The sequence below is a fragment of the Papilio polytes genome, unplaced genomic scaffold (assembly GCF_000836215.1).
Source record: "Papilio polytes unplaced genomic scaffold, Ppol_1.0 DF823980.1, whole genome shotgun sequence".
NCBI lineage: Eukaryota > Metazoa > Arthropoda > Insecta > Lepidoptera > Papilionidae > Papilio > Papilio polytes.
In genome coordinates, this window is record NW_013525224.1 from 581,776 (window position 1) to 601,839 (window position 20,064).

General features: G+C 34.0%; 1 protein-coding gene across 1 annotated transcript in view; it reads right to left on the reverse strand.

The window, feature by feature from the left end:
- LOC106101441 (mitogen-activated protein kinase kinase kinase 11-like) overlaps nucleotides 1-19,663 on the reverse strand; it is a 40,482-nt gene extending 20,819 nt beyond the window's left edge. Inside the window, exon 1 of the mRNA XM_013280678.1 lies at nucleotides 18,642-19,663. Within this exon, the coding sequence (XP_013136132.1) occupies nucleotides 18,642-19,338 (697 nt within the window). The 5' untranslated portion in view covers nucleotides 19,339-19,663. The remainder of the gene's footprint in view (nucleotides 1-18,641) is intronic.
- Nucleotides 19,664-20,064: the final 401 nt, after the last annotated feature.

Sequence of the window (20,064 nt, forward strand, 5' to 3'; positions counted from 1 at the left end):
AAAAAAAAAAAAAAAAAACATACAGACGAATTGAGTACCTCCTTCTTTTGGGAAGTCGGTCAAAAATGCTACCTTATTGCCGAGTTTCATAGGCTGTATTTTTACAATTCTTATTTTCACGTAGACGAATTCGCGAGCAACAGCTAGTAGAAAATAATTTCTAATACATCCTTAGCAGACTAGAAAACCTTTTTATAAGAGAAAACTCTGTATGAATTACACAGGTCCATTAACCCATTAAATGCCACTACAATTTCACGTAAATACTAAAATGTACACGTAGGACGAGTCAGTGGGCAACGTGTTAACTTCTTGCATCCTAGTATTCAATACTCGAACTAAATTTACTCGTATTATAGATCGATACTAGAACATCCAACTACTGAACGGCTTAAAAGCGTGTTAATAAATAATTAGCACGTCATAAACACTAGAAAGTGTTTACGTGCTTACCCTACATTCCATAGAGTACAAAGGTATTGTTCAAAGCATGTTTTACAATTAATTAGGATCGAGGATAAGGGGAAGAGTATCTCGAGAGTAGAGGGATAATGCGAGATTATACTACTACCGAAACAAACACGTCCCTTTCTTACATATATATTTATACTAATATTATAAAGAGGAAAGATTTGTATTTTATGTATTGGAATAACTCAAAAACTACTGAGCCGATTTCAAAAATGCATTCACCATTAAAAATCTATGTCGTCGCTGAGTAACATAGGCTATACTTTTTAACTATTTTTAATTTTACGTGGACATAATTGCGACTAATGGCTAGTAAAATATAATTTGACCACCTTAAATAGATCTTTAAATGTAATTGTGACTAGAGGTATATAATTGTAACCACAAAATATTTTACTGACTACCAAATACCTCAACTTAATAACAGGAAACGAGTGCGCTCCTTACACGAGACAAAGGGCAATTTAGTTTCCTCACAAAGTGCATTTTCCGTTTACACGAGCAATTTCCAGACATCCCTGGGGTGCCGTGCCGGGGGGATGGGTAAGGGGTGTAGGAAATTTATCTTCTACGTGTGAGCCTTCGTGTCAAGGAGCGCTGCAGAAAATTCCGGAGAATAAGCGCATAACTTAACATTTACGAATATACTTAAACTTGTTTTAACTTATGACATTTTTTTTATAAACGACACACAACACAAACAATTGCTTACATTTGTAAGTAATGCATTTTAAATAACTGTAATCTTAAATTTTACGAGACTAATGTTTAGAGATAACATTAGTAGAAAAATTCGCAACAAAATAATAAGCACAAGTTAAATAAAAAAAATTACAAATAAATCTGACCTTTCCTTTGTAAATCAGGCGCCAGGATCTATGGTTTAAATCAACATTACAATAAACAATATTAGAGATTTGAGTTATCGTAAATACAACGTCATATCCAGACAGGCAAGCGACAGACCGGAGACAGCAGCGCAGTGCAATACATCACGCGGAGATCGAAGTTTCCACGAGGGCGAGTAAACAAGGAAATAACCTGAATATGGATAAAAGAATTTGCCGATTTCATTACTAAATGTTTTGTAAAAGCTACCCTATAACCATTTCATCCCATGTATAAAAGAAAACAATGGAAAGAGTGAAAACACAATTTTTTTTTAATGAAAACTGACACATAGGTTTCCATCAAAGTTGGATATCTACGATGGAAATAAAATATTTTGTATCGATTACTTGTCAGAAAACTTGCGGTATAGAATATTTTGAACACAGTACTAACATTGACTCCTTATAAAATCATTTCACCGTCTTACACAACATCACCAGCATGGCGACACACCCTGTCGCCTTGTTGAATATATTTATTAATTAATTATAATGAATACAGCATAGGACACAAATGCGTAAACATCAGGCGTCTGCTAGTTGCGGTCGCGGCGGCGCCAGCCGCCCCCGCTCGCTACCTCACTTCAAACATGAATCTATTAATTTATCAAACGTTTATGATCAAAATACTTTACTCTACAAAACATTATTATTAACTAGCTATTCCCGTGCGGCTCCATCTGCAAGATTCCGAATTTCCCGCATATCCCATAGCATGACGTAAGTTTAGGATCTTTTATTTAAAAAATAATGATTTAAAATTACTCAGAGTTGGCTGAGATCCTACATAACAAAAACGTGTGTTTACGATTACGAATAACAAATAAAAACCTAATTACTTTCAAATAGGACATTACTTTGGCAACAAATAAATAACTGTGGTTATCAAACATTTCTATCAAAACAGATTGACATCCCTTTCTTTCTCTTAGAAAAAACGTAGACAACACCTAGTTGCATAATAAGATGTAATGTTTTGTGTTTTGACGACACAGGGGAGAATAGATCAAACGATAGCAAAAGGTAGTTCAGATGAAAGATAACAAAATTGCCTCCTGGTTTGTATTCAAAAGATCCTTTTCAGATATAGAGTAATACAGGAATTCATATTTCTACGTAACTTCGCAATTAGACACATTAATTGGTCACTAAGGGAGACCTTTAGGAGATATTTTTCATACTAAATCTAACTACAAAAGACCACTTGGGTGTTTATTTCATTTCGCCAATTGCATCAATCTGCCTAAGGGAATAAAATCTATTTAGACAAACTGATAGGTAGGAGGATCAGTCCAACGTGTGCGGTAAAAAGTATGGGAGAATATATTTTCTATTCTACTAAGTGTCCCGAATATTTTGTTGACAGTATTGTTACAATAGCGGGTCCGATAAACAGTACAAAGCCGTGGCAACATATTTACGAGACGTTCCGTTATATCGCACTCTTGTAAACTACCCACTTGTAAACAAGTACGTATTATGTAAACTTGCGCCCCATTAATATACGTATTGAAAGATTCCGAAACTATTTAATCGTTTCTAATTTTAAGATCCTTCCTTATTAAATGGTGGAGAAGCGATTCTAATACCAACATAACAATATAACACGTATTGCTAGTGACTTCGTCCGCGTGAAAAAAAAAATACAGCCTATGTTACTCACAGATAACGTAGCTTTTGATTGGCGAAAGAAGTTTTGAAATCGGCCTAGTAGTTTTCGAGTTATTTCAATACATACAAAAATCTAAAAACATAATTCTTTCCTCTTTATAATATTAGAATAGATCTAAGTATTTATTATAATTATATTTTCAATCAAATTTATAGTTTATGGTAATTTACTACGTCTAATCTTGGTATTATACACTGCTGCCAACATATCTAAGCATGGTTTACATTCAAAACGTCAACATATTAAATTGCTTTGAATGTATCTCGGGTGGAAAGCCGGGGGTGGATACATAGTCTACACCGAATGTTATCGTAAAATGGCATCTGAGACGCCGTGCTCGAAGTTAAGGCTCGCCAACACGCTTGGGCACTACAATAATATGCTAGAAATTTTACGATCTAATTGGCTTGATAGTGTAAATTCAGAAATTATTACAAGAACTACATTAAAATGAAGAGCTTTCAGTTAAAAGAAGCGTTTATGTAATAACACAATTTAAACATTTCTTACTTAACCATCTCTAACAAGAATTTCAAGAAGACTTTTTTAATAAATTTTTATTTATATACCAACTTTCGCCAGGGACTCCGTCCGCGTGGAATAAAAAAACAAAAGTGATAGCCTATGTGTTCTTCCAGACTATCCTCTACATTTATACCTAATTTTATCGAAATCCGTTCATCCGTTTAGGCTAGAAACTCTAACATCCATCTAAACTTTCGCATTTATAATATTAGTAAGATTGTTAATGCAGGACGAGCCCCTAAGGAATGAGGAAACGATAAAGAGAGGTTTGTTCACAAGTGACATAGTGAGCTGATATTGTTCTGATTAATTTAAAGAACTCTTCGACTATCAAAACGTGTTGATAAAATTTTAATTGTAAATTACCTTTCTCGCATACTTGTTATTGGCGTGAGAACCTATCATAGCTATACAAGAATACGGTTAGTAACCACTTAGTCTGCCTTCTTATATGGTATGCCAATAATTTTGCATTATTTAATAAAATTGATTTAATTTATATCTCGTTTCACCAAGTCTTAGCATACTTCCTTAATAACTACTTCATTATTCTTCTAATTAGAAATATGTAATAAAATATTGAGAGAATTTAATTTTAAATTACTTAGATAACATTAAGAATAAATTAAGCTATATTTTTTTTTATAAAATTAAAATTGTGTAACTATTTTACTGAAAGAAATTATTCCTTACTAGGTTTCGCCCGCGACTCCGTTCGCGCCGAACTAAATAAAAATAAATGCAAGTAGCCTATGTGTTCTTCCAGACTATCCTCTACATCTATACCAAATTTCATCGATATCTGTTCAGCAGTTTAGGCTACAAAGTCTAACAAACATCCATCCGTTTAAACTTTGGCATTTATAATATTAGTATGAAGTATGATTGCCGCAACAAAAATAACAAACTTTTGTTGATGAATGAAAACGATAGATGGCGTTAACTTAATTTTCAATGACAGCTACAGTAATTCATATTTTAAACATATTTAATACGTGAACATACGCAATTTGATTACAATAAGATATATGTAATTTATAAGTAGGCCACAAATGGTATCTTACGTCACTGTTTGTACTACAGCCAGTCCTTTCCATTGTTTTGCATTTTTTTTGGTTTTGCAATTTTAAAACAAGTGCATTAATAACAGTAAAACAAGTAACCAATTAGCCTCAAGAAATGTCCATACTTTTTTACCTCTAGCGGCCCACACCTTATGGGGCACTCAAATCTTATCAGGTTTCAACCTAGGCAACATAAACACTACTCGGCACACGACTATCAATTCTATTTCCTTAGTAATAAAGTTCATTTTACTTTAAAAGCGTTATATGTAGAAACAAATGCAGTAAGGCTGCTCCCGTGCGGTGACGTATTGTGCTAGAGAGTGTTTACTAATGAAGCGGTAAGTTGTGTTTCCATATAATTGAGGTCTAACAAAAAAACTTGTTAAGTATCGCAACTTAGTTGTTAATTTCTTCAAATTCCTTGGAATAGTAACTTACTCTGGCAATTGATTTCCATGACCTAGTTAAGTTTATTAGAAGTCACCAAAATTAAATATAAATTACAAATTTACTGAATTTCAAGGGCGATGAAAATAAAATATAATCGATAAAATATCGATTATTAATGTAAAAATGTTGCCAGTGTAAATATGTAGGTAGCATGTGCATATTGTAATGTCGCAATGCGGCAACCCGCCTTAATCTCGCCCTGTGCCACCCCCATCAATTTTGTAGATACATTTGCTGTTCCAACCTATCGCTTTTATGTTTATCAGTATAATAAACGTTAAAAAATGTAAATAGTAACAAACAAGATTACCTAGTTTAGTAGATAATTCAATGGAAATGAAAAATTACATATACCCGTGTCACTGGCTAGATACAAACTTGTATATTTTTTAAATACTATGTGATAAGAGACATAATTTCTTATTTCAATTAAATTCGACGATAAATTAATCTTCGAGAAACTTCAAAGGGTTTATTAAGCGATGTTACTAACTGGATCAGCTGTACATTATTCAAGGAATTAAATCGAGGATCAAGGTATTATAGAAATTTAGAAACACCTCAGTCTAATCCAGTACTGTAGTCACATCTTCCATATTCAGATATAATACATAGTATAGAACAGCTAATAAAATATGAATAAACATTATTTGAATTGCAAAAAATACTAGTTCGTGCAAATTAACGTAATTAAGATCGAATTATTCAGTAATTAATGTAGCTCATTAATATTGTCGAAAACAAGAATTTAATCTAGATATTTACATTAAAAATATTCTATGGTGATCGTCTCCCTGTCCTTAATTTACATTAAAAATACTACAAACCAATCTAATCTTTGGTAACTTTCTGGACTACAGGATAACTTAAAGTTAACTTTAATACAATGTTTCTCATAATGTTGATATGCAAGTTTTGGCTAATTTATCGGTTTTGTGATACTTGTTTTCAACTTTCCTATGTAATTTACTTATGTGAATAAATAAACAATTACGTCAAATTTAAATTTAATTAAAATTACATCTATTTCTATACTAATATTATAAATAGAAAAGATTTACAATTTTGTATGTATTATAACTCAAAAACTACTGGACCGATTTCAAAAATTCGCTCACCATTAAAAAGCTACCTTATTAGTGAGTAACATAGGCTATATATTTTATTATTTTTCTCTTTCACGCGGGCGAAGTCGCGAGCAACAGCTAGTTACATATAATTTCAATTTTAATTAAAATTATAGAACCATCAGACCGAGTGCAGTACCAGGCAGGATAAGGTACGCCCCAGTTAGGCTCCGACTTTTAAGTTCGCGTGTAAACGGAAATTAAAAAATAATCTCTGTATTATAAACGCGCTACCAGTCGGTGACCTTGAAATTAAGTCTACTGGCATTAAATATATAAAGGAAACCATTTTTTATTGTATAACATTTTAAATAAAATCTGGCAAGAATTAATATTACACGTCCGTCTGTACTAATTTCTATATTTGACTTTTGGGTACAGTTTTAACCAATATTTGGAAAATAACCTGTGCAAAAAGAGTACGGACCAAGATCTGTAGTTGTGATAAAAACAATATTCGGAGAACAACGTTTACATAGTTAATTATGTAGTTAAATTACTCTAAAATCACAAAAGAAAACAATAAGAGAAATTTGAAATTAAAATCATGCTTAACGTACTAACAGAATAACTAATATTTCATTAATCTATATGGTGCCCGAAAGTTGTATTCAATTCAACTTTACAAATGACGACAAAAATAACAATTACATTGACAATTGTAGCGTAGATAAAACACAAAAAAGGTAAAGGCTACAAAAGATTTGCGTATTGCCTTTGAGAGCGCGACACAGATGTTTATTCGATAGAGACATCGTTTCATTATCCACAGAGTATGAAAACCATTGCTCGCGACTTCGTCCGCGTGAAATAAAAAAAAATTGCCTATGCTACTCACAGATTTACTTTTCTAACGGTGAAAGAATTTTCAAAAACGGCCCAGTAGTTTTTGAGATATTTCAATACATACAAAAATACAAATCTCTCCTTTTTATAATATTAGTATATGCCATATGTTTCTTCTTTAGTATTAAGGTCATCACACATTAATGTAGGTAAAAATTGTATCACTAGTTCGTATTCTAGAGGTCGATACGTGCGCGGTCCGCCTAATTGTTTCGGTCAATATTTGGCATCGTAAGCACTGTTTTCGGTAGCCGGGTCATTGGCCAACAACGGTGTCACTAAACTAGGAATCACGATGACTTACTGTTTCAACAGATTTTTTACATAGACTTTAAGATTTGCGGACTCTATCGATTGTTCGATTGATTTTATTATTTGGGATCTAAAATATCATAATTTCATGTTTGATTTTATGTAATCGGAAATACGAAATGCATATTTGTTTGAATTAAATGCTTTTTAACGCTGTCGGCTTCTGACAGAGTACAAAAAACGCTATTGCAGAACTGCTCTCTGTTTTTTTTTCATGAAATCTTACACTTAAAATGTTTCACTTAAATTTAAAAGTAATTTTTATCGAAAATGAAAAGTTAAATAAGGCTTAATGCAAGGTTATTTTTAATTGAGATGGAATTTCCTGTGTAAAATACAAGTAATTAGAAATATGATGTTGAAGAAATATGAACTGTAAATATATAGTTTTAGGTGTAAAGTACAACAGGTTTTACGTAAAAAAGAGGCGAAGTCTTACTTCAAAGAGTAACACAGATTTTTTTTTAAAGGAAGGGGACCAACAAGTCACGTGTTACAGAGGTGATCAACGACTTCCATGGACATCTTCAATATTTGAGATACGGCAGTTGGATAGGCGACCTTTAAGGAAACGATATACTCGCTTCTTATCCCTTAGTCGTAACAAAAACTATATGAGCATTACGTCATCAGGTCTATCCGTCGCCAGACGTAAATAGTTCTAATAATTACAATCTACCTTCCATAATAGGATTAAGGAAGATCTAGCTGAATCGTCGAGCGACAAAAACGTACCGATAAACTGGTTTCTAAGGACTTGAAGAACGTATAAAAGTAACCGAACCAAACAGGATCTGCGATCATTTCCTGAATTTCCATTGTCTTAATTTCTACACTAAAATAATGCTATCTCTTTCTGTTCACAGAGTATGATAGAGATGTACAGTTAGTACAAATGTTTCGGCAGTGAAAATTGAACAATTCTGGTCGAAAAGAATTCAAATAATCAACCGTGGGAATCGAGGATACGTCGCTTATGATTTATGAACATTCTTCGCAGAAATGTTTTCGTTCCGACAATATTGCATAATCAAGCAAACATACATCTTATTCTCAAGGCAGTTAAATATATTTTTGCGTATTGCTGCATTCCAACTTTATGAATAACATTTTGTTTTTAAATTTCTCGTTTAGCTTACTTTAAGGCTAATATTTCCACGTGTACGAAAACGTAAACTTGTCTCTTTCTGTCTGTGTAAAAAATAGAGACAGCAATCATACTAATATTATAAATGGGAAAGTTTAGATAGATGGATGGATGTTTGTTTGTTAGAGTTTGTAGCCTAAACGGCTGAACGGATTTCGATCAAATTTGGAATAGACGTAGAGGATGGTCTTGAAGAACACATAGACTACTCACTTTTGTTTTTTTAATACCACGCGGACGTAGTCGCGGGTGAAAGCTAGTATTTTCATAAGTATTCCGATAGTGTAAAGTGTGTGTTAGTTTCGTAGTCGTAGTGTTAGTTTACGGGTAGAGTATCTATTCTTTGAGTTTATACAAATTAGCTGTAGATAGTCGATTCATAGGTCATTACTAACTTTTTAATTCTAAGATAATAGTATAAGTTAGACAGGTTTGTTCCACTTTCAAGGTCTTTTCACCGCAATATCCAAAACTTGTACAACGTGGGTAAAATGTTTTATTATAAAATTACCAACTTAAATATGTCGATTTGCGTGAACATTGTGATAATTTCGTTGATGAGGTTGTCACGTTATTATAGAATTTCTTATACGTTAAAAATTGAATGAATTTACTTATATAAGTGTATTTCTATCGTTGTTATTAATTAGATTAGTCTGAAGTTGGAACTGAACATGTCATATACGAATAAAGTAAATAATAACACTGGTTAATTATTTATTAATATTGCCCACCAACAATCAGCTGTATTACAAACCACGTAAGCTAAAACTTGTCGTAACTCCTCGATATGGCACATTGCTTAATTTAGGAGAACTTTTTCATAGCAAATTTTTTTTATGAATTAATATCTATTTTTACATTGATTAATAATTACACCTCCAAAGCAGTCTATCATCCCTCATCTCAGTCATCACTCCCTTCTTGATCATGTCACCTTTCACGCAATCAATCCATCTCTTTCTAGGTCTACCTCTACCGATGTACCCCTCCACATTCACAACTAACATCCTTCTTGTAACATGCGATTCATCCCTTCTCATAACATGCCCATACAACTCTAACCTTTTACTCCTTATTTTCTCAACCACTGGGCCCACTCTCAAACTTCCTCTAATATACTCATTTACAAGACTACAGTTTTAAAATAGAAAATTAAAAGTTGATTAAAAAGAATAAACTATAAGTTACTCTTCTAATATTTGTTTTTTGCTTAATTTCTGCAGATCTGTTTGTCATTCGGTGTGTGTAATGGTCAGCGTATCGCTCTCAATTACACTTGGACCAATTGGAAATAAATACTTTTAAAACAATATCCTTTACACTTATAATTTTAGTAACGATAGAATAAAAAACGAAATGCACAGACTAAATATAATACAGTTATGCAAATATTCGTCTCAATAAATCGTAAACAACCAGTAGAATAGCGTTTTGTCTAAACCTTCGCATAAGATAATAGCCATAATCATATATTTAAGGAGTCGAGACGAGTGGAATCCACCTGAGACCCCAACTGACTCATTCGGATGCTTTTTATTATCAATGATTCACGGTTATGCCCAATTCACTTTCGGCTGCAATAGTAGGGTTCCACTGTTCCAACAGTAATACAAAAACTTCTTACTAATATTGTAAATGCGAAAGTTGAGGTGGATGAATGGATGGATATTTCTTAGAATTTGTAGACTAAATGGCTGAAATAATATTGATAAAATTTAAAATTTGACTGAGACGAAAAGAATAATCTGGAAAAACTCATAGGCTCACTTTTGTTTTATTTTTTTAATCACACACGGACGGAGTCGTGGGCGCAAGCTAGTAGATCATATTTCAAATGTATTAGACTTTTGAATTCCACTTTTACTATTAAGACAGGGCTGACATTTGCATCAAAGAAGCCTTCCTACTTCTAAAAATTAAAACAAAGAAAATTTATAGCGTAGAAGTGAATGGCAGTTGATTGGGGCCGTCCCTGACGAACTTATTTCGGATAAATGACACTCAAGAGGAACGTAATTATGTTCATTGTTTTGTTTAAAGTAAGATTTTCATCCAACACATGACCACACACAAATTACTAATAAACAGCGTGCAGATGCCAAACTTGCAACATTGAAGAGTCTGAGTAATTGATATCGATTCTATTGAATCTGATTGGTCATCAGTCATCGTGGACTTCCGGCGAAACTCTGACTAAAACATTAAGAGAGTTACAGCTGTATGTCTTTACGACAAACTAGCTTTCGCCTGCGACTTCACCCAAGTGATATAAAAAATATAGCCTGTCACTGATAACGTAGCTTTAAAATGGCGAAAGAATTTTTAAAATCAGTCTAGTAGATTTTGAGTTATTTCAATACGTACAAAAATCGAAAAATACAAATCTTTCCTTTTTATAATATTAGTATAGAAGTATAGATAAAAAAATTACAATAATGATAGACGTAATTAGCAGTGTGGTATTGATTTAAATTGTGTTCCCTAAACAACTTAACTAACTTTAAAATAATAATAAAAACCTATTACTAGACAGAAATCGCTACTGGTTAGTAATGAAAACACTGAGTCCTATATTTGATAAACAAAGATAATATAATTTCCGTAAAATCTATGTTTTGTTACATAGGTCAAACGTTTAATCCTATGTAAACTATCGTATGTTTGAAACTCAATTTTTGCAACGTAAATATTTTACAATTAGTATGATTAACTATATCGCATCTAACATGGACATAAAACACTACAGTTCTTTGTAATGTTACTTTCAAATTCAGACAGAAATTGTTATTGATCAAGGTAATTTAAACATACAATGTTTAAACCGCAAAATTGTGACTTACGACATTTTACGTAGGAGCCACCTAACTGCGATTGTTAATGTATTACAATATGGCACATACGATAGCTGATTGGGTTTTACCCATTACAATCAACCTAATGTTGTCACTTATTAATTTATGTCTAAATTATCATTATTTTTCATTGAAAGCTGTTTTATCTGTAGTTTGATGTCAGCTGATGGAATAATTTCTAGGAAATTAATCGATAGTTGAAATTAACGGTTCACTATTCATTATTAAAAAACTTTCTAAGAATATATAATAGTGTACACGAGCAAAATACGATTGCATTAACATATTCAATTTTGTTATCTAAAAAATGCCACAATTTTACATTAAATGACAGTTCGCAGTTGTTGTTATTTCTTTAACTAGCTTCCGCCCGCGACTCCATCCGCTTTGTATAATAAAAATAAAAGTAATCTATGTGTTATTCCAGACTGTCTTCAACGTTTAAGTTAAATTTCAACCAGATCCGTCCAGCCTTTTAGGCTACAAACTCTAACAAACATCCATCCATTTAAACTTTTACATTTATAATATTAGTAAGAAGTAAGATCACAACTAATACAACCAACTAAAGTATTGAACTACTATAAATGTTTACAGTCAAATCAATAAGCGTAAGAAAACCTAGGTCTTGTTTCCTTTATCCATTTATAAGTGTACAATGACGTCACAGCGGACAAAGCCTAGACCGCTATACCGACAGACAAACAACTATTGTATGTATAAAATAGCCAATGCATAATTGATAGTGTTAGTGACTACATCTGTACGTGTTATACGGGCCGTGGGAATAATACTCTATTCTTAGTAATATAAAGTTTTTCCTAGAAATACTACGTCACAAAATGCAATACTCGCGTTCAATGTAATGCAAGAGCCGTTTCCACTGGCGGCTAACCGCGCGTGTATCTGTCCGCGCTAGTGAAAATAAAATGCGCATCTATATTTAAGCTCTTACTAGCTTTTGCCCTCAACTCCGTTCGAGTGGAATAAAGAAGAAAGTTAGCAGCCTATGTATTTTCCAGACTTCCTCTACATGTCAAATTACATCGAAATTCGTTCAAACATTCATAATTCATCAATATAAACATTCTCATTTAAATTATTAGTAAGATTTACGTGATTAATTAGACAATAACATACGTTACTCTTAGTAAACGATTTTATATAAACTATAAAACATTACAAAATAGTACAATAGAATTAATACGTTTGCAAATAATTTTTTGCTTACTGTACTATTACTTGACCTCAATTCTATGCAGATAATCTGTTCAATACTTATGCATATCTAAATACTTAACTCTTACAAAACGATATTTAACCCGTCAAAATAGATTCAGTAGTTGGCATATTGTCTTTCTAAATTTAGGACACAAAAAAAGCTTTAGATGTTACTATTTCTAAATAACATACTAATATTATAAAAGCGAAAGTTAATATGTTTGTAGCCTAAAAGGCTGAACGGATCTTGATGAAATTTGGTATAGATGTAGAGGATAATCTACACATAGGCTACTCGCTTTTGTTTCTTTTTATTCCCCACGGACGGAGTCGCGGACGAAAGCTAGTATGTAAATAATTCATACACCGATAAATGTAACAAATCGAGAGACAGCTGACGTGGTAACGACCTTTGTCCGTCAGTACGTAGGTGTGAATATCACGCACTAGGTAAGCCGTAACTCGACACCTTGAGTGTACGTGTCTAACTGCATACACTCTTTGTTTACATTGAAAATTGCAGTTGCAAAAATATTATCAAACAATACGAAAGATTGAGAATAATGGTTAATGGAAAAGTATATATGGGCCGATTTATATGAATTCAGATATCCTAGTATTTACGAGCAAATAATGTAATAGAATTTAGAGTCTAGACATTACATGAAACATAGGAACAAACAAGACAATTGCTTTTTTATTACTTCTTTCTATTGTATGAAACGACAACATCACTGCGAAAAGATCTATGATTCGATTGCGAAATAAATATACAGTTTGTTCTATCCAAAATAAATTACTAATAATTTACTTGCTTTGTAACGGTGTTTTGATACGATACATTTTGCTCAGCCGTCCCTAAGGGGCATCGTCTATAAAGGGCATTGTTAAAGGGGCATATTGTGACAGGACTTTTTGATTGCCAATTAGCAACGTTTAACGATAGAGGGCAGTGTAGTCATCCTTTAGCACCTTTACCCTAATTTTACGCAGCCCATGTGGAGCTATTTTATTTATCAGACATTATTTTCGAAAAAGTGTAAAACATATTTTTGTAGTTTTCAGTGGTGTTGGTTGGACATGTAAGGATATCAGGTAACGTAGAACGGTTTTATCGACTGGTTCTGATTGCAATGTTACATGGCGAGATTACATCAGAAAATAAACGAGCCCACGCGATGTCTGCCTGTTACTCTTGTCTACACATGCCTTGTTATTGCACCGTAACTAATAAACATTCATGACTACCATGGTAGACAGGAATTATGGAATGTATCAATCAATTTTATGTATAACTGAAGAGTTACGGCATTTGAAATTGACATCAGATAGAAGGGTGAATAGTAAATAGTGGGTGAAGGTTGAAGGCTCAATTGGATGTATCGTGAAGAAGAAATATATTTATGTTTAGACGTAGAATACGTTTGTTTTTAATTTTGATATGTATTCAAGGTAGTTCGTGCTATACCGTGCGATATAAACCCACTGGGCACTGCTATAATTGACATTAAAGGCGAGCTGATCTTTTAAATAATTAACTGAGCTTAACGGCTCGGAAATCACGCCAAAGGGCCGGCTTTATGGCTAATTTTATGCTCCGTGGAAAGTTTATTTGGGTCAGTCGGGTAAAGGAAAAGGATCAAGCTATAAATCAGAACCCGAGACTTATATGGAACGATAACGTCGTTACAATACAATATTTACTTTCACATACGAGTACATAACTTACGTATAATTAGGAAATACCTTTATTATTTACGAGGTACATTTATTAACACAAACGATAAAGTGTATGAAATAGAAAAATATTACGTAATAAATCATTTTCTAAAGCAACTAATTACATAGCTTACGGCTACCAAATACTGTATTCAACGCGACATTCGATCCTTGTAAATATAAACATAAAAAAAACAGTTTTATTCCTTAAACCGTTACCATCCAACGGTTTCTAGCTTTATCATGATGTGGTTTGTCAGTTTCATACGCGCCTTGCGATTTTCTATGTACAAGAGAAAGTCACCATTTGGGCTGGACAAGGACATATATTTGGCTTAGAAATTTACATCACGGTCAAACGCACGATATTTGAATGTTAATGTATGAGTCAGAAATACTCAGGTTATACAGGTTGATTCGTCTGAGAGTAATAAACATTGATTTTTTTTGGTATCGTAAGGTGGCATAGGCGCGAGCGACCACCAGATTTCGCCGAGAAAGCGAAGTGCTCACTGCCCATAAACATCTGCAATTGCAGATGCGTTGCCTTCCCTTAATCAACGGAGAAGACACACATAGAGGATATTTCCCCTTCGTAATCCACTCCACCGTCAAATCTACTTTTCCTTTCCATCATATATTCGTATAAGAAAATGGTGGGAAGGGAAAGGAACTAAAATTATCCCAAAAAAAGTATATATTAACAACTTTGATCTATACTTTCAGTTTCCGTGCCCTATAGTGAGCTGATGATGATAAAAACGATTTCCAACTCGAAAGCGACTAGTATTTATATTTAAACGAGACGCGTCTCAAAACGTTGTCAACAAAGCAGAGGAAAGTTGTTCGAAAGTTTATTCTCTAGCTAGGCCGCAGCGTTACCCCTAACATTTGTGCCTGATATCTATCTCGATCAGCCATCGTGCGGGGGTGCAACGACCCCGCGTCCCCCGCGCCGCGTCACCCCCGCGCTCGTCGGTCGCGTGGCAACAACCAGATGTTCGCCCGACACACCTGGTCTTTGCGCAAATGTTGGTTTTAATAACAATGTCTTTCCGCCTCCTTGTTTGTCGGCTTATTTTGTGTTTCTTCCAATCGAGCCTATTTTAAATTTAGGTAGACATATTAGTAAAGCTAAAACTGGTATAAATAAAAACACTGGTATACTAGTCTAATTAACAAGTAATGAACTTAAACCATATTCAGAAAATGTCACCTGGTTGGTTTATAATCATACTAGCTGTTGCTCGCTACTTCGTCCGCGTAAAATTTAAAGATACACAAATCGGCCTAGTATTTTTACGTAAATTGAAAACATACAAAAATAATTGTTCCTCTTTTCATATTAAGTATAGATTAGGCATATAACTCTAGGAAATTGTGGATTGAAATATTTATTCACAATTTGAAGAACAAGTTGTTAGCAGTACATGTTACTTAAAATTAAAATTAAATCTAAGGTTAAAAAAAATGTTATTTAAAACTATGATAATTTTCTTTAAATTATATTGTACCACTGGGACCTTCAAATAGGTGAAGAAGAACGAACCGTTCATCATCATAATTTCATCCATTAAAACATTTCTTCAAATGGCCATTATTATAGTATCACAAGTAATAATTTTCTCATGGATGCGGGAGACGCTGTAATCTCTCTGTGACGACGGAAGCTTTCAGCTGATTGGATAAATATAAAAGGGTTGGCACCCTCGCACATTGAGTGGGGTCATTGTACAGATTTTGTAAGGAAAAATATACGCTTATTTACACTTATGTGGTTAAAGTTCTTTGATCTTACTCAGCACTAGCTGTTGCCCGCGACTTCGTCCACGCAATATTTAAGATAAAAAAGTAACATATGATATCTGCATCAGCTACCCTTCAGTGAAAGTCCGGTCGAAATTAGACCATCCGTTTCGGAGATTACACGGAACAAACGCGGCCTGCAGACAGACATACAAACAACGCCAACGCATATACATCATCTTTCCGAAATCTAGAATTTTTGATGTTACAAACAGACTCTTCAATTTTATTATATCTTACTTAGCACATAGAATGTATTTAATAAAAACTATGGCAGTAGAAATAAAACATCCTGTTATGATTAGATTAGCCATTTCTATCTTTTCTTAATTTATTACTAAACATTACATGTCCATACATGTTTATATGTTACTTATGACTAAATACTGAAAACATTTAAATATGTGATAGCATAATCAGTAGGTAGTAGGAGTTTTTAATTCTAAGTGTATTTTTAGAACATTTTCAAGCTTAAAAATACTATGTAATTATTTTTTAAGTATGACTTTAATGAGAATTAGATAATCACAATACAATCATTAGCAATATTAATAAGTTTAATATGCATTCAAACTGTGTGTGGGCGCAGAGTATTTTAAAAGCATGTGGTGTGGGCAGAACAATATAAATTGCTGTTGCATAACCACCCTTCTGGAGTATGCAGATATGGCAACATTTTGTGTTCCAAATATACATAAGCAATGCGGATTGCTTGCTTTACTTTTTTATTGTTAAACCCTCAGTTATATATGTTTTCTATTAATAATGAGAATTAAAGTATCAGTAGTTGAGTTAGGCAAATAAAGTCTTTAACCCGAGAAGGGCTGATAAAGTGCAGACTGCCAGCCATAAAAATGAAGTCAAAATATTAAGGTTTAAGAAACCTTTTGTGCCAATCTCATGTGAGTGGCATATGAGTGATAATTTAGTGTTTTAATATAGTTAAGTAACCCATCAATTTACAGCCATACAAATTAATGTGGTATAAAGTCAAACTTAGGAATTAACCGAGTACGAGCAAAATTTGTACTAATTTTTGCTTATATTCAGTTAATAACTAAGTTTAATTTTATACTGTGTTTATTTATAAGGCTGTTATAGTATATCTATTTAATTTCAATCAGGCGTCCATCACAATAATAACATTGAAAACCTTATCAGAATTATTTATCATTTACTTATCATTGGAATGCAACAAAGTGTTTCCCGTTGATAATCACAAGTGGGGTATATTATCTGGTATATTGAATGGGGATATACCTTTTTTAATGTCAATGCCTTTCCTACATATAAATTATTTGAGAAATTATAAGAATACTAGCTGTTCCCGTGCGGCTTCATCCGCATGAAATTGTGAAAAGTTTATTTTATTGTTTACATTTGTCAAATTATTAATAGCAAATGTCAAAGTGACATGATATGACAATTCTTGACAGCCTTGCTTCCTTGATGTTGGCAGCAACTTATGGTCTCTTTCCCACATTAGGGTTTTTATCCAAAATATTTACCCTCTAAGTTTAATGGCGTGAAAATATATAGCCTAAAGCATGACGAAAGTGTAGGGCTTTTTATTAAAAGAATAATTATTCTAAAATATGCTGTAATTGCTGACATCTTAGGCAACAAAGAAATGTGTGTTTACGCTTCATTATAATAGTATAGATAAGAAACTGCTAAATAAAAATATTTCGAACAGAAATGGAAAACCTGGCACCTTACCAACTAACTTCATTATACTATCAGAAGTGTAAGTATCTATCACATTATGAAGAAATTTTAGTAATCCCTAAGCTATAAAATGTACCCAACATTCACATATGTTTGTTGGACTCCTAAATGTTGATATATAAAGGTTGGCAATCTCTGGTTACAAATATGTTAATACTGGATGCAATTATTTCCATGCAAACCTTATCTGATTGGAATTAAAAAAATTAATGGTAGCCTGTGCATTCTTCCATATATTAGATTTGTGATGAATTATATCTCCGTTTAGCCGTTCTGGAGATACATAGTAACAAACTGACATCTAACCATCTAAACTTTTACATTTATATAGTTATTCTATTGGTTTCATAGTTATTGGCAGTATTTCATTATGTAGATTAAGTTATTAGTGTTTCTTAAACATTATCTGCCAATTTTTACTTGAACCTAAATAATTGGTTATGACTGATTATTGCTGGTCTGTTCTGTTTTACTTTGTACAAGGTCAGTTTTGTTTGTCACAAAACTTTTTAACATTTAAGCACAAGTTTATGAACAATAATTAAAGGTTACTGTTTACTGTCTGGGCAATGTTGAAATAGATTTTTAAGAATCATAACATTGTATTTATCCTGTTTGAGGTTTAGCAGGAAATGGAGACTATTCATTGTTTTGTTTCACTTCATTGACTAATATACCTTTAGTCTAAAATACTGGGGAAATATAATGTTTGTTGTAGAATTAAAAATTGACCTGCTCTCACAGACAGTGGTAAACAAAACATATTTTAATAAGATGAAATGTTTATAAAATTGATAATACTCACCATTAGAGCTCTTGAGGTCTCTGTGAATAAGAGATATAGGTGCATCAACATGTAGGTAGGCCATCCCACGGGCCACCTGTATCGCCCAGTCCACCAAGATGCCGGGCCGGATCTTACGCCCCGACAACACTCTGTTCAGCGGACCACCGCGCGCATATTCCATCACCAAACACAAATTAGGCTCCTCCAAACAAACACCTTTCAACGACACTATATTTTCATGCTGCAACATCCAAAACAGTTTCGCTTCCTGCAGCACACTGTCTTTGATCACTTCGATGTCTTCGTTGGCGTCCTGGCGCGCTGCTTTTACTGCTACCACCTCCTGGTTCCAGTAGCCGCGGTATACTTTGCCGAAGCCGCCTACGCCGATAACCTCCTCCAGCTTCAGCTCCGAGAAGGATACGCGTGGCGGGTCCACATCGCCGATCACCGAGGATACCGCCAGCGGGTCTTCCTCCGTCACGTACACCGCGGGGAAGATGCCCACTCGGTCGCCGATCTTGCCCGTCCACCAGCCCTCGTCGCCCGAGATGGTCGCGTCCTTGGACAGCACCTCGACGATCTCCCCGCGGCGCAGGGACAGCTCATCCTCCCCCTGCGCTATGTAGTCGTAGACGGCGGTAAACAGAGCTAGTGGCGGGCGTTGTTCTTCTGCCGCCATAGCCGCGCGGCCGGCCGCTGGCCGCGGCGGCATCACCCCGGCCGCGCCGCCATCGCGCTCCCCCTGGCTCAGGCGCCGCGACACCGCTGCAGCCTCCGCCCACCACAGCACATAACTACTGAACGCGTTTGGTTACGATCACCGTATTATTCCGCCATCTTTGTTTCCAACATCGATCATGGCGGTGTTGTGGCGGAGTGCGAAACGGCAGCAATTTACTCGGTCGTTAACTTGTAGTTGAACGTCGTTTTCGAAGCAGTTAAGGACGCGTTGACTTCGCTGCAGTGATGTTAATTATTCTCCATTCATCTATCAGGTTAGACGATAGACGGACGAAATGACAACCATACCACAGCGAAGTCAGTGACAAACTGTCATCCAATGTTACTTGATACAGGAATTTTACATTTTTCTTAGAAATAACACATTATGCAACTATAAAACTTTTAATTTTTTTACGATTATTACCAATTTTGGTATGCAAATTATGTTATACTGGTAAAAAAAACTTACTAGACTATTTGCGAATTATTTGTGGCTAGTAACATTTACTCTAGAATCTTATCACTTTTTTATAACTGCTGCTAGATGGCAATAGTGCAACATTATCCAAACTATAATGCAGTACCATCTAGTGGTGAAAATATGGTTTATTGATGAAAAGTATATATGTGCAGGAGTATATTCAAAAAATCTTATAATCTAGCAGTACTCGTTTATTTTAAAATTAAAGTAGCTGTCTGGAGTTTAGTGGTGATA